A 13,350-nucleotide genomic window follows, 5' to 3' on the forward strand; every position below is an offset into this window, starting at 1 on the left:
GTAGGGGAATTACCTGAGCCTGGTAGTGGGTTTGGTTCCAGGGAATGTGCTCTTGGTGATACATTTGATTGATAAGACATTCAGTTCTAGGAATGTGCTCTAGTTGTTATATTTTGATAAGGAATAAATAATAGCATAGCTGTCTAGTTTTTTCCATGTCCTGAACACGCCTAACTACAGTCTCCTCCATATGTAGGCCACATATTGACTCTTTAAAGCCCTCAAATCGTGTTTGGTGTATCTCATCAGCTGAACTCTGTGGGATTTAGCCCAGCAAAATGCAAAGAGATGGTCCTGGATAACAGTGTATGGTACCATATAAGTAGATATTATAATACTGTCTGTTTGGGTTGATGTCTCTTCTGGTTGTGTAGTTTGCTGTTTGAGCATGGCTGTGATTGCTCACTGGTGCACACAGTTATTTTCCTGGTTAACTACTTGTATCTATCCAAAAGCCCATTAGGCTGCGCTTAGAGAGATACCCCGCCACATACATTTCTCTGTTTATTTAGCCCGCTGTTATAGTCAGCCCTGTGCATTGGGTCCAGGCTTAAGAGCTGGTCTTAATCCGTAACTGTGCTGCTATCAGACACAGGTGGCCCCTTGGGCTGTGCTACGGTGAGCCTGGCTGTTAAATTACAGCCAGAGGCTGATGCTGGGTTCGGTTCAAATTCACACTGAAGGGCAGCTCAAAAATTAACCGGAGCAGCTGGGCAGGGGCCGTGCAACAGTGGGAAAGTGCCGGCAGCACGTGCTCCTAGTGCTGTGCCGTTGGGCAGTGCTGTAGAGCTGTGGCTGCAGGTTTGGGCCAAGAACAGGCATCAACCCCGTTCTGCTGCTGGTCCTTCCCCTTAGTGGGAAGGGGCAGGTGCTAACACCTCCCTGCGCTGCCCTGTACGAGTTTGGGACCAGCTGTGGTTTGGCAGGAGTCGGCCCAGGAGAACCTGCCTAATTCAGCTGCTCCAGGCCCAAAGCCACAGCAGGTGGGTGCAGGGGTAAAAGCTAATATCAAGCTGATGCCTCCAGTGTGCAAACACCAGGGAAAGGCTCCAGGAGTCAGTGTTTGCTGTGACCTTGGTCCCTGAGCACCCTCTGGGGCAGGGGGCTGGTTCCTCGCTGGGAGCAGCAGCCCTTCACCCCGAAGATGCACATGAGGCCCCAGGAATAGGAAAAGCACTAAGAGGAAGAATACAAATTACAAACTTTAATAAGGAAATTTGTGCAATGAGTGAGAGATTTCTGAGGTTCTGCCACAGGAGAGCTCCATAGCACAGCTCTGACAGGAAAGGCTCTGCAGAGGGAGAGTAGAGCCAAGGCTGCAGCAGTCTCTAATTCTCTGCCACCTCCAAGCCCAGGATCTTCTTGACGTAGTTCTGGACATTGACATGGAGCTGGGGAGCTGTAGCCGAGAAGGTCTCCATGGCCAGTGCCCGGGCTGACTCTGACCCACTCCACATGGCGCGGTAGATGGGCAGGGTGTACTTCTGCTTCCCCTGCGAGACACAGTGAGGATTAGGCCCGAATCTCCTCCCCGGGGTTCCAGCTGGGCGATGCCTCTGGGACCACAGCACTGCACCCCCCTGCCGGCCCCGGACAGCCCAGCTCCTGCTGGCCCTTCGCAGCTACCCCACTATGGCAGCTGGGCATGGGAGGCGAGCACCAGAGGCTGGTGTGGGGCAGGTGGGGTAGAGCTCGCTGTGGGACCCCACACTACCCTCCGGGGAACAACTCACTCCACCATCACCCTGCTCTCAGCCAGGCAAGAGCATAGGAACAGGCCAGTGCAAGCACACAGCCTGGGGCAGCCCCTCACGGTGGAGCACCTGGAGCAGGGAGAAGAGAGAGAGCAGACCCATTTCCTCCCAGCAGAGGCATCTTTGCCCACTGCTCATCTCCCCCAACCTGCTGTCACTGTGATCACCACTGCCAGGCACAGCCACCGCTGCCCCACGACCAACCTGGCTGTGGAGGAAGTCCTTGACCTTGCTGTACTCGGACTCATGGTTGTTCTTGAGGACAATCTGGCACCAGCGGAGACGCAGCTCAGCGTTCTGGGCCTTGGAGATCTTGGGGTACATCTCGCTCAGCCTCTCCACATTGCCTGTGAGAGGAATGGCATCAGTGCCAGTGAGCTCCGACGGGGCTCCGGTGCCAGCTCCCAGATCTCTGCTCAGAGAGATCCCAGCGCGCTCACCTCGGCTGTGACACAAACCCTCCCGGGACCTGTGGCCCCCAGCATCCAGCCAGCCCCAGGTTCTCCTGCACCTCCTGGCACCTCCAGTTCTGGAGCAGCACAGACACTCACCGGCTCTGGCTAACTTAGTGCCCCAGCCACCTGCAGTGAGGTCATGCTGGGCCTTCCACGCCCGGGCAGACCTGCAGCCTTGCAGAGCCACGTGCTGGGCTTGGGCTGCCATCACACAGGGCCAAGAAATCACTCAAAGGGTGCAGGGAGAGGTGAATGCAGCCTTTGGGAACACGGGAAGGTGACATTATGGCTGAGCCAGCCTGGGGACAGCGAGGCTCCTCCCTGCCCCTGCACACGTGTCCTGAGGCAGCCAGGGACATGCTTGCCCTTGCCCTTCGCTCCCTACCGCGCAGATTGAGACTTCCCAGACATGAAGTGACCTCACTGCTGGACTGCAGCAGGGACAGGCTGACTGATGAGCACCAAGGTGTCCCGATGATGTGCTCCTGTCCCCAGCCAACTGGTTGGACCAGGGAGCGTTATCCCATGACGCCACTGGGTGCTGGAGCCCCCAGGAGGTGACCTGGCCCTTACCTTCCGGCAGGGGGGATTTCTGCAGGATCTGATCCATGAAGTAGACCAGCTGGTACGTTTTCCAGGCAGAGATGTCCACTGCTTCGATCGCCTCCATGTTCAAGCTGTCGGCTGCCCAGAGCTCCGCCAGCTGGTCCGCCGGCTTCATCAGCTGCTCCCCCGGTGAGAGGTCAGGCAGGTAAGGGGGCCAGCCCGGCGTGTTCAGCCAGCGATCAAACTCAAAGCCTGCGGCGAGGAAGGCAGGAAGAGCTGGGTCAGGATTTCTGAATCCCACACCTGGAGCTACCACCCAGACAAACTGCAGCTTTCTCCAAGAGCCCCCTGCTGAACAACAAACCTGCTGAAGTTGGCAATGAACAGACAGACTAAGGGGGTCAGGCTCCACCTCTCCAGGATTCGGTGCTGTCTGCACTTGTGCAGTAACAGCCCACCCCACCACCTGTGAGATGAGCCAGGCTCCAGCCCGGAGAGCTTCTGCTGGGCCTGGATCTCAGTGACACCACACAGGGTAGAGCTGAGGATCATGCACCAGCTGAGCCCAACCCCAGCGCCACTCGACAGTGGCTTAGGTGACAACGCCTCACATCCTGGCACTAGAGAAACTTCAGGGACAACCGTAGGTGGGGAAACCCCAAGTGACAGCACCTGAGCATGGAGTACACACTGGATTCACATGCAAACATCAGACTGATCATATGAGTGACCGAGTCAGCGTACTGGATCCTGGGCAGGCCAGATCTGCTCTGCTTCCAGCAGAGCTGAGGCCTACAGTAGGCAGTAATATCTTAAATAAGACTCACAGAGCTGGACCCAGTGTACAAACTAAGCATGCACATGGTCTCCATCAAGGTCAGACCCAAAATTAAACTTAAAGAGAAGGAGAGAAGAGGTCAGGAAGAGGGAGGCAGACAGAGCAACACTGATCGAGTGGTAGCTCTTCAGTATCCCTGGAATTGGGCTCAGCAGAGTGAGTTCCTCACACTCGGCTGAGACATGAGAAAGCCCTGAGGCCCCCCAGATGCTGGTTTGCAATGAGGTGCCATGGGCCTGCTGGCCAGGAGGCCCCCAGCCACCCTGTGCTGACCTGGCAGGGAGTCCACGCCTTTCTTCTTCAGCTCCGGGAAGTACTCCAGGAAGAAATCAAGGGCATCATCTGCTGTGATGCTCTGGAACTTGAACTGGTTCACGTAGGCCTGCACGGAGAGCACAGGGAGTGACGCTGCACAAACTCACCACCTCACACCACCCCAGCCTGTGCTCAACAGCCCTCCTTCTGCTCCAGCTCACTCAGAGACCCCTGGGCTCAGGGGAAGCTTGGTGAAGCTACCTCATTTCCATGCCCAGCCCACACTGGTCTCCATTTCCCCCCAAGGAACTCCCCAGGTCCTGCATCATGCTGGGAAGTCTCCGAACTCCACCACCATCTGCTGCCAGCGCATGGCTGAGCTTACCCCTAATCTCATTCCTCAGCGAGCATCCCTGTTTCCCATCTTCTGTTCCTCTCCTCAGCCACCCTGTTCAGCCCTTTCTTCCCGAGGGTCCTGTTGCCTCCTTGTCCCTCTGCAGAGTTTTGCATTACTTGGCACCTCCACCAGCCCCGATTCACCGCCAGCACGCTGGCAGAAGCTTCTGTGCCAGGCACAGCAGACCTCCCTCAACGCACACTGCCCATGTACCTACCTGGAGGAAGGCATCGAACTTGCTCTGGTCCCCCACAAGATGTGCCAAGTAGCTCACAAAGCAGTACCCCTTCTCGTAGGGAGTTTCATTGTACGTGTCATCTGGGTTGACACCTAGCAGGCCAAAAAGACAGACACTTTGAGGAAAAAAAACCTGCCATTCCGCAAGACAAACAGCCCTCGCACCGAGACTTCCACTTTCTGTACGCCAGATGCAAGGACCCTCTGAGAGGGACCAAAGAAGCAGTGAAAGCTCTTCTGCAAGAGCGACCTGGCTGATTCCAACCCCATCAACCCCCCCTACGTACAGGTTGTGATATGAGCTGGGACTTGCCTTCCCCCACCCCACAGGCCTCCCCCAGAAGCACATTTAGGCACCTGTGGAGCACAGCCTTTCAGAGGCAGACAGCACTCCACAGCAGCCAGCAGCTCCCACGGGAGGGCGCTTAAGGAGACCAGGAAACTCATTTTGTTCTTTGGAGACATCCCAGCGTACAAGCTGGGCACTCGGGGTAAGAGAGGAATGTCTCCAGCCCTCTCCCACCAAATTCTGGGAAACAGGGAGCTGGGATGCCCCAGAGCAGCAAGATGATGGGAGGCTATCAGTGCGCAGAGCACAGCCCTGTCATCCCCCTCCCAGAGTTATCGCTGTGCTCAGGTCCCACAACCAGAGCCGGTTTCATTCCAAGACATTAGCTCTCTGAAACACACCAGCAGTAGGACCTTTCCCTCGTGTGCGTCACGACAGCCTGTCTGCCCCTACGCCCTCAGGTCAGGTGTCGGAGGACAGGGGCACCCCACAAACCTGGCTCGATTATCACCCGGAGCTTGTTTAGCGGATGGTCCTCTCCGGTATTGTCCATGTGCTGGCGCAGCAGGGCCCTTCCCGTTGCAGCCTCCAGGCAGGTGTACGCAGAACCTGAGCAGAGACAAGCAGGAGGCGCTTGGAGACCCCGACCAGACCAAGTGCACTTTATGTTCCCTTGGTGTCTGCCCTGGGCTCGGAAGAGAGTGGGACGGGTGCTGCTACGGGAGTGAAAAAGCACTAGCTTACTACTAGCTTGAAGAGCAGGAAGCAAACGAGCCCTTGGTTAGCAAGATTTTAGAGCCACCAGTTACCCTTTCAGGTGAATTCAGGTAGCACCAGGTAGCGTCTGAGCTTTCAGATGTGATCAATGTGTCCAGGGAGCTCTGGGCTCCCGGTACTGGCTCCCCCAGTGAGTTGGGAGAGCAAAAGAAAGATTGTAATACTGGGTAAAAATCACTGCTCCCCTGGCCAGCAGGGCTCCACCTCGCTGGTACAGGGATATTGGGGCTCCATCCGTTTCTCTGAGACAAGGTTGTTTTGTTGTTAACAACAAGAAACCCCCGGTGCATTGCAGACTGCTGCTCTCCACGTCTTTTAGGACATACGGCCCCACACGTAGCGCTAAGAAGGATGCGCTGAGCGGCAGAACACGGATCCCAAAACTGTGCCGTCCAGGGGGACAACAGGGCTCCGCCCGCAACAGCAAGGCTGTGCACGGGGACTCCGTGCTCTGCGTCAGGACAGAGGCCGGGCAAGGCCACGCACCGTAGACCTCGGTGGAAATCCGCCTCTGTGCATACATGGTGAAGCCCTCGTTCAGCCAGAACTCGCCCCACGTGGCATTAGTGACCAGGTTGCCAAACCAGCTGTGGGAGATCTCGTGGATGATGACATCCACCAGGGAACGGTCCCCGGCCAGCAGGCAGGGTGTCACAAAGGTGATGCAGGGGTTCTCCATCCCACCAAAGGGGAACGAGGGCGGCATGAACAGGATGTCGTACCTGGCAGGGAAGAGCAGACGGCTTGGTACAGACCCACTTCTTCCTGCAGATATGGCCCAGAGACTGAGGGACGCTCCCTCCCCAGCCCCAAAGGAACAAGACTTATCAAGAACAGGAGGCCATACCTGCCCCAAACATAGGGTCCAAAGAGCTTCTCTCCGACTGCCAGGAACTCCTCAATCACCCCGTCATATTCCTTCTTAGCAGCCTCGATCAGGCAAGGCTCAGCCCAGACACGGCTCCTGCGGAGACCAACAGAGCTCACATCTGGCAAGGGAAGGGAGTCCGCACAGACTCCACGGAGGAGTAGCAGCTTAGGGCAATGTTTGGCCCCATTGACCAACATCACTGTGGCAGGGAAACCTCTGGAGAGCAGAGCAGCGTGCATCTGCTCTCGGAAATGGTTCTCCCCGCCATGCCTGTATCAGCACATTGCAACTCCACCAGGAGAAGGCAGCTGGGAGCACTCTGCAGTCCCAGGGAACCCAGTCTGTCAAACATCACGCAGGGGAAGAGACCACAAGTCGGAGCCCGTCTGCAACTGATGTGTTTGGTCAAGTGTGAGAAGAGGAAGTTTTAATCATTAGTCGACTTTTACCCTCTTGCTTCATCAGACAATAACTGCATGTTTATTCCACTACAAAATAAAAGCCTGGTAATAAATGAATCTAATGAGACAGCACAACTGTTGTAATTTCTTTCCTTGTCTGAACGTCAAGGGTCTTTTACACAGTCACCAGAAGGTCCAGGAACCCTGAATAAACCAACTGACCTTGGGAAGAGATATTGGACCGTCCTTGAATGCTGCTTTCATTCATGTGCCCAGGAAAGAAATGAGCATTTCCAGGGACTCAATCAAGGGAGAGCAGAATTGAACACAAAGGTTTTCCCACAGCGCTGGTCTGAGACTCCTCCGCACTCTTCAGAGCCAGGAACACGCTCACCCGGGCAGAGCTCACGGTCTGATAACACGCTGCTCAGCACCACACACGCAGCAGGTGGGAAGACTGACTGGTTTACACTTACTGTCAGCATCGTGATAGGCCTGCCTATTCCATGAGAGCTCAGAAGCGCGGGGAGAGGCAGGCAGCGCACAGCTGCCACGGGACAGCCCAGAGCACAGGAGACCATGGAGAGTTTCTCCATCATTCACAAGGCAGCAGCTCCCACAGTCAGGACTCAACATTCGTCTCTTCTAGAGCTACTTACCTTGGGCCGACTTCAGCAGAAACAATGTCCCCGACAGCCAGAGCGATCAGGTAGGAGGGGATTGGCTGGGACATCTTAAAGATGAAGGTGTTATCCTTCTCCTGTTTCTCCCAGGTCGTGGCACTCATCACAGCTGTGAAACCCTCGGGGACCTAGAAATGTAGATAAGAGTCTCTACCAGGTCTGTAATGTGCAGCGAGATTTTCGCTAACCCAACTGGGGATGGTAGAGTGTGTGCTTCTGGAGGCAAGCTCAGGCCAGCCATGCTGCCTGCAAATGTCCCTTAAACACTGCAGTCTTTGGGATAAAACAAAAGTGGTCAGACTTCTCCCAGTGGCGGCACAGAGGCACAGGGTGTCCCCCTCCAGACTAACACCAAACATAGCCATGTCACAGCACAGCGAACTTGGCCAGGGCCTAACAAACCCATCTGCATGAGTTTTACTGTGCTCGGCCACCACCTGATGCCACAAACACTCAAAGCCTTCCATGTTACGGCCAGCCAGCCCTTCCCCATACGGTCAGCCCGCAGCTCTGACACTGATTTTAAGGGTCTAGGGCAGAGCAGTGAAGAACAGAGCACTGACTCTGGATTGCAGCTGTGTCCCCAACTCCCAAGACAGCCGCAGGGGTTGGGGGCACTCAGCACTTTGAAAGTCAGGCTCCAACATCTGCCTAGTAAAACACAGTGAGGATGTAACGCTCCAGAGTTGCTTGAGCAGTCTTGTAAGGTTGGCATCTGCCAGAGGACAAGCAAAGAGCTAGAGAAAGGCTGGAATTCAAGGCGTGCGATGCTGAAACAGCAAAGGATGCAAACTCCTCAGAAACTGGTTCTCCTGCCATTGCTTATGCAAGAACTTGCTCTCCCAGTTTGTCACTATCTAATCACAGGCATATCTACCCGCTGCTCAGCTACCTGCCTGCCCTCTGCCACCCCCCAGACTAGGAATTAGGCTTCCCGCAAGGGGCAGCTCTGCGGCAACATGAGGGACTCTCCAAGAAAGCAGGTGACCTGCCCTTATCTCATCACAACTCCTCCAGCATAGAGAAAACAGCCCAGCAGCCAGGCTGAGAGTAAACCCTGCACAGAACATACCAAGCTGCAAACAGCCAAGACTCAGCAGCTTCTTTCTGTTGTGATCAAAAGCCAGGAAGAATATTTTTGAGGTACTTTCCCCCCCCTCCAAAAAAGAGGGCAGGTTGTTCATTCTGGGAGATCCATAGCAACTCTGAATGAATGAAATTGCTACCCCTTGAGAGGCATTGCATGAAATCCCAGACCCACAATGGGAAGAGAAATCTGGATTCAAATTATTTAGCCCCGGTTTACGTTAAACAACACCTGAGCACCAATAACTGGTCCTCAGTTTCCACATCATCAGTCAGTGACCCCCAGGGGTCTGGAAGCCCAGCATCCCCCCTGCACAACCATCAGGACCTGGCCTCTCCCTGTGTCACCATCCTCAGCTACCAAAGCCGTACCCAAGCTTCACCTCAAAACCCAGCTCTTCCAAGTCCTCCTCAAGCTTCTCCACATGCCCAAAATAAAAAGCATCCTGCTGCCCTCTGACTTCTAGGAGGCAAAACCGGGTTTGCTGCGATAATTATTTAGAAGACACATGCATCAATACGAGGAGACCAGACAGAAGTTTAAACACCAACCAAGTTAATTCCAATTGCCAAGCGAGATTTTTGGTTTGAGTACCAAACATTTCAGCAACCTCCCGCTCCGAGGCAAAAAAACTTTCAATGCAACACCTTGCACGCCTTGCATGCGCGTCCTCTTTCAAGTGATTACACAAACCAGCATCCATCACACATAGCTGGGGAAGGATGGGGGAACTGGGAGAGAAGCTTTTGGTCCACTTATATTCATCTTTAAAAACAGAATCAAACCCAAATATTTTCCAGCGTCTTCTTCGCTTGGGGCCTTTAGTGAAGCATCATTTCAAGTATGCTGCCATAACTCTGTACAAAAACAAGGGTCTGGGCAGTGTCTTTAAAGCAACACCCAAACATTTCAGTGTGTACCGTGACAGAGCCGGCAGCTTCCTGCTGTCTCCCTTTGAGAGCTTATAAACCAGGACAAACTTGATGAGGTTTTTGTTCTTGATAAGCTGCATAGGGGTGGCTGAATTTGTACCTACATCTCTTTCTTGGGGTACTGCTTACCTTCACTGTGGCTGAATATGTACATTTAACTGCTGGAGTGTCAAAGCCAGGGAAAAAGGATCTATTCAGCACGGCCTGGCCTTGAGTGTACAAATAGGGCTTCTGCTTCCCTGCTGTCTGCTCGGGAGTGAGCCAACACACCTGACGAGAGACAAGAGACAGCTTTGTGTGAGGGTGGGAGACTTTACCTGAATCCTTGCAGAATAGGTGCTCTTTGTTGCTGGAGTGTGAAAGCCAGGGAAAAAGGACCTGTTGAGCACAGGAAAGCCAGAAGTATAAAGGAAAGGCTTCTCCTTCTGGGCAGTTTGGAAAGAGTCCAGCCAGGACATCTGCAGCACAGGCAGAATAAGAACAATCAATAAAGTTATATGAGACAGTGAGATTTAAGTCACAGTTACCAGAAGCACCTATGAAATTTGAAGGACAGTTCAATCCCCAAGCGGTTTCTCTCTGGAAAAGAAACACGAATCACCTGAACGAAATAGGGCGTACGGCCCTCCGACAGACAACCAGGCACAAAAGCACCTTTCTTGACACATCCCAGGTGGACTCTGCAGATGGGACAGTCCAGGTCCCAGACAGCAGAGTCACTGTTCTAGATGAAAAAATGCCCTCATGTCAGCAGAGCGTGCTGAACCCCAGAGTTATGCTGCTCTAGCTCTGCTGGCAAATTTCAGCCACAGCCTTCTGAAGGGTCTTATTCTTCCTGGAGAAGTTCACCTTGCTAACTTACAGGCAACTTTGGACGGATGAAGCCCGCCCTTTGGAGAACAGCCCACACCTAGACCTTATCTACAACAAAAGGATTGCTAGACTAGCAATATCCACATACAGGCCTTGGCTAAATGCAATTTATCGCTGCTCAATAAGATAGGTCAGCAAATATTTTTTTGCAGGTATAGCTGTATCAGTGCTGAGTCAGGGCCAGTGCTTGTACACCAGCAGAGATAAAGGAAGTCCACCCGGAGAATTAGCAAAACTCGAAACGTGAACGCAAACAGCCACGACTGGCAAGCCTTCACCACGACGTGCAAGTGGCTGCAGCGAATATTTGAAAACCAGAGTAAGCGCTAAGCCTGGAAAAAGAAGCTGTTTAGGGATCAACTCTTGAGGTCACCCGTCTTGGCATGAAGCTCAAATTGGGAGCAGGGTGGCAAAGATCAGCATCCGCCTCAAAGCAGCCTGCAATCTTTCAGCTCTCGTGATAAGTCACAGGCCCAAATGGAAGTGGTCAAAGCAGTCAGTGGCTTCTCTAAACTGCGGGTTTATTGGCCTGCCCTGGTTTTGGTCATGCTCCACTGGGCTCGCACTGCCTCAGGATTTTTACTTCCCATCAGAAAACATGGCAGGAGGAAAGACATGAGAAGCACAGAGTGTAGCAGTCCAGCGCCTCTCTCCCTGCAGCCAGAGAGCAGCTCCTAGCCAGCTCCCAAACACGGACAGATGATCCGTCCCTGCTCTCCCTCGAGGAAGCTGCGAGACCAAACTGCTGAAACGAGAGGGGAAGGACAAGGACAGAGCCCAGGCAGCTGCCGGGACGTGCTCCGACCTGGGCCGAACTCAAGCCTGGGGCTGCCACAGCCACGGGCACTGCAAGTCCCACAGCGGCGTGGCAGCGGGGTCAGAGATGGGGACCAGCTCCAGACCCCGACGGGCTACAGCTCTCCCCAGAGAGACGGGGATGACCTGGTGCCCCTCAGCCATCGCCCCCTCAGCTGTCGGCCCCCCTCAGCCGTTGCCCCGCCCCCTTCAGCCGTTGCCCCCTCAGCCGTTGCCCCCTCAGCTGTCGGCCCCCCTCAGCCGTTGCCCCGCCCCCCTCAGCCGTTGCCCCCTCAGTCCCGCCCCCCGGGCTCCCGCCGCTGCCGCCGCCGCCGCTCACCCCGGGCCCCTCGCCCGCCTCATAGTCGACCTCGACGACGAGGTGCTGCCCGCCGCGCAGCGGCTCGGGCAGGGCGATGTGCAGCGCGGAGCCGTAGCTGGCGAATGGGCGGCTCTCGAAGGGCAGCGGGCGCGGGTCGGCGCCGCCGGGCGGCAGCAGCGCCGCGCGCCGCACGGCCAGGCTGGGGTGCGCGTCCAGCACCAGCGCGGCGGCGCCGTCGCGCGCGCAGCGCAGCTCCAGCCGCGCCGTCCCGCGCAGCCGCCCCGCGCCCGCCGCCGCGAAGGCCACGCGCAGCGCCAGGTGCACGTGCCGCAGCTCCAAGGGGCCCGCGCTGCACGCCGAGGCCGCGTCCCGCGCCGCCGCCGCCGCCATGGCCGCCCGCGCCGCGCGCCCGCTCCGCCCGCAGGGGCGGGGCCGCGCGCGAGGGGCGGGGCGCCGCACGGAGCGGGGCGAGGGGCGGGGCCAGCGCGGGAGGGCGGGGCCAGCAGGGGCAGGGGGCGGGGCGGGGAGGCAGGGTGAGAGGGCGGCAGGCAGGGAGTGGGGCAGCGGGGCAAGGAGTGGGGCAGCGTGTGGGGCAGCGGGGCAGCAGGGGACGGACGGTGTGGGGTGGCACCTTGTCCTGGTGCAGCTCTCCAGCTCCCCGGGCAGCCCGGGCTGGGCCTGCCCCAGCCGCCCCGGGGGTCCCCGCGGGCCGGGCCCTGCCTGCCGTGGGGCCGTGGCTGTGCCCCACGTGGGCGCTGGGGTGGGCAGGGGTTCGGCACGCCGGTTCTCTTCCCTGAGGGCTGTCAGACACTGTGGAGCAGTTTATCCCCCTCTTCTTTCCGCGTTTGCCCCCCCAGGATGCCCCATGGCTGCGACTTCGGGTTGTTTTTCCGCTGGCGATGTCTTCGCTGCGCTGAAGGCCGCGGGCCCCATGGCCCTGGCACGGCCCCGGCACGGCCCTGGCAGCGCTGGACCTGACACCCTTCGTGTTGGCTCATTGCGGAGGCAGGATTAGCCGCAGGTCTCCACATGCAACGTCGAGTCGCCTGAAGGGTCCCGGCTGTGCCGGCGCCGGCAGCTGGGCACAAAAGGGCCCTGGTGCCTCCGGCAGGGATGGCGGGAGTCAGCGCCGGGGCCCCGCGTGGGTGCAGATAGCTGTCATCCCCACGGAGGCCCTTACGGCACGTTGGGCTTCTGCCTGCCGCAAACCGCTTCCCAGGCCAGGGGGACCCGCGGCCATTTCCCGCCAGGATGGAGATGTCATTGTCTCTTCCCGTGGGGCCCTGGATCCAGGCACTGGAGCAGCTCTCCTGGGACGCGTTTGGCCCAAATACCCTCCAGCGGCAACGTGCCGGAGGGCACGCGCGCATCCCGCTGAGCTGCCCTGATCCCTATGGAGGCGGCCGGATCTGCGTTTGCCTCCGGGGGAACCTGGCCTTTCCTGCGGGCGCAGAGAGCTGCTCCGCCAGCACTCCTGCACTTCCCGCCGCGTCGTGCCCCGAGTGCCGGGCCTCGCTGCTTGCCTGCCCTTCCTGGCGCCCAGCGGGAAAGCGGCAGAGGGAAAAGCGAGCCCGGAGGTTGCCGGATGCTCCGGCTCCAGCTCGGCCGCGGCGGCCGCGCACCCCGTTGCGAGACAATTGGCGGGGCCGGGGCCAGCCCGAGGAAGGCGGCAGCGGAGAGAGATTTCCTGCCGCTCCGGGCGGCTCCCGGGGCATCGGCAGCCGGGACGCCGGGGGGCTGGCAGGGTAGCGGGAGGGCTCCGCTGCGGAGCAGGGGGCGGATTGGCTCGGCGAGCGTGCCAACCGCCGGCGCGGGAGCCGGCCGGCAAGCCGCCCGGG

The 13,350-nt window shown here is 57.4% G+C and overlaps 1 protein-coding gene across 2 annotated transcripts; it reads right to left on the bottom strand.

Annotated features, from left to right (window-relative positions):
- Positions 1 to 1,189: 1,189 nt before the first annotated feature.
- On the bottom strand, positions 1,190 to 11,552 carry RNPEP (arginyl aminopeptidase). 2 transcript variants are annotated; one of them, XM_067310557.1, is made up of 11 exons: positions 11,531 to 11,552; positions 9,840 to 9,980; positions 7,480 to 7,631; positions 6,396 to 6,512; positions 6,035 to 6,270; positions 5,267 to 5,380; positions 4,463 to 4,575; positions 3,867 to 3,975; positions 2,783 to 3,007; positions 1,959 to 2,101; positions 1,190 to 1,493 (listed from the first exon to the last, which is right to left on the bottom strand). In XM_067310557.1, exons 2-11 carry the CDS (start codon positions 9,978 to 9,980, stop codon positions 1,329 to 1,331), a joined length of 1,515 nt encoding a protein of 504 aa, XP_067166658.1. In that variant the 5' UTR covers positions 11,531 to 11,552; the 3' UTR covers positions 1,190 to 1,328. The 2 variants fall into 2 exon arrangements, with proteins under 2 accessions (XP_067166658.1, XP_013817421.2); XM_013961967.2 differs by lacking the exons at positions 9,840 to 9,980; positions 11,531 to 11,552 and adding an exon at positions 9,652 to 9,729.
- Between the last annotated feature and the right edge of the window lie 1,798 nt (positions 11,553 to 13,350).

The sequence above is a fragment of the Apteryx mantelli genome, chromosome 25 (genome assembly GCF_036417845.1).
Source record: "Apteryx mantelli isolate bAptMan1 chromosome 25, bAptMan1.hap1, whole genome shotgun sequence".
Classification (NCBI taxonomy): Eukaryota; Metazoa; Chordata; class Aves; order Apterygiformes; family Apterygidae; genus Apteryx; species Apteryx mantelli.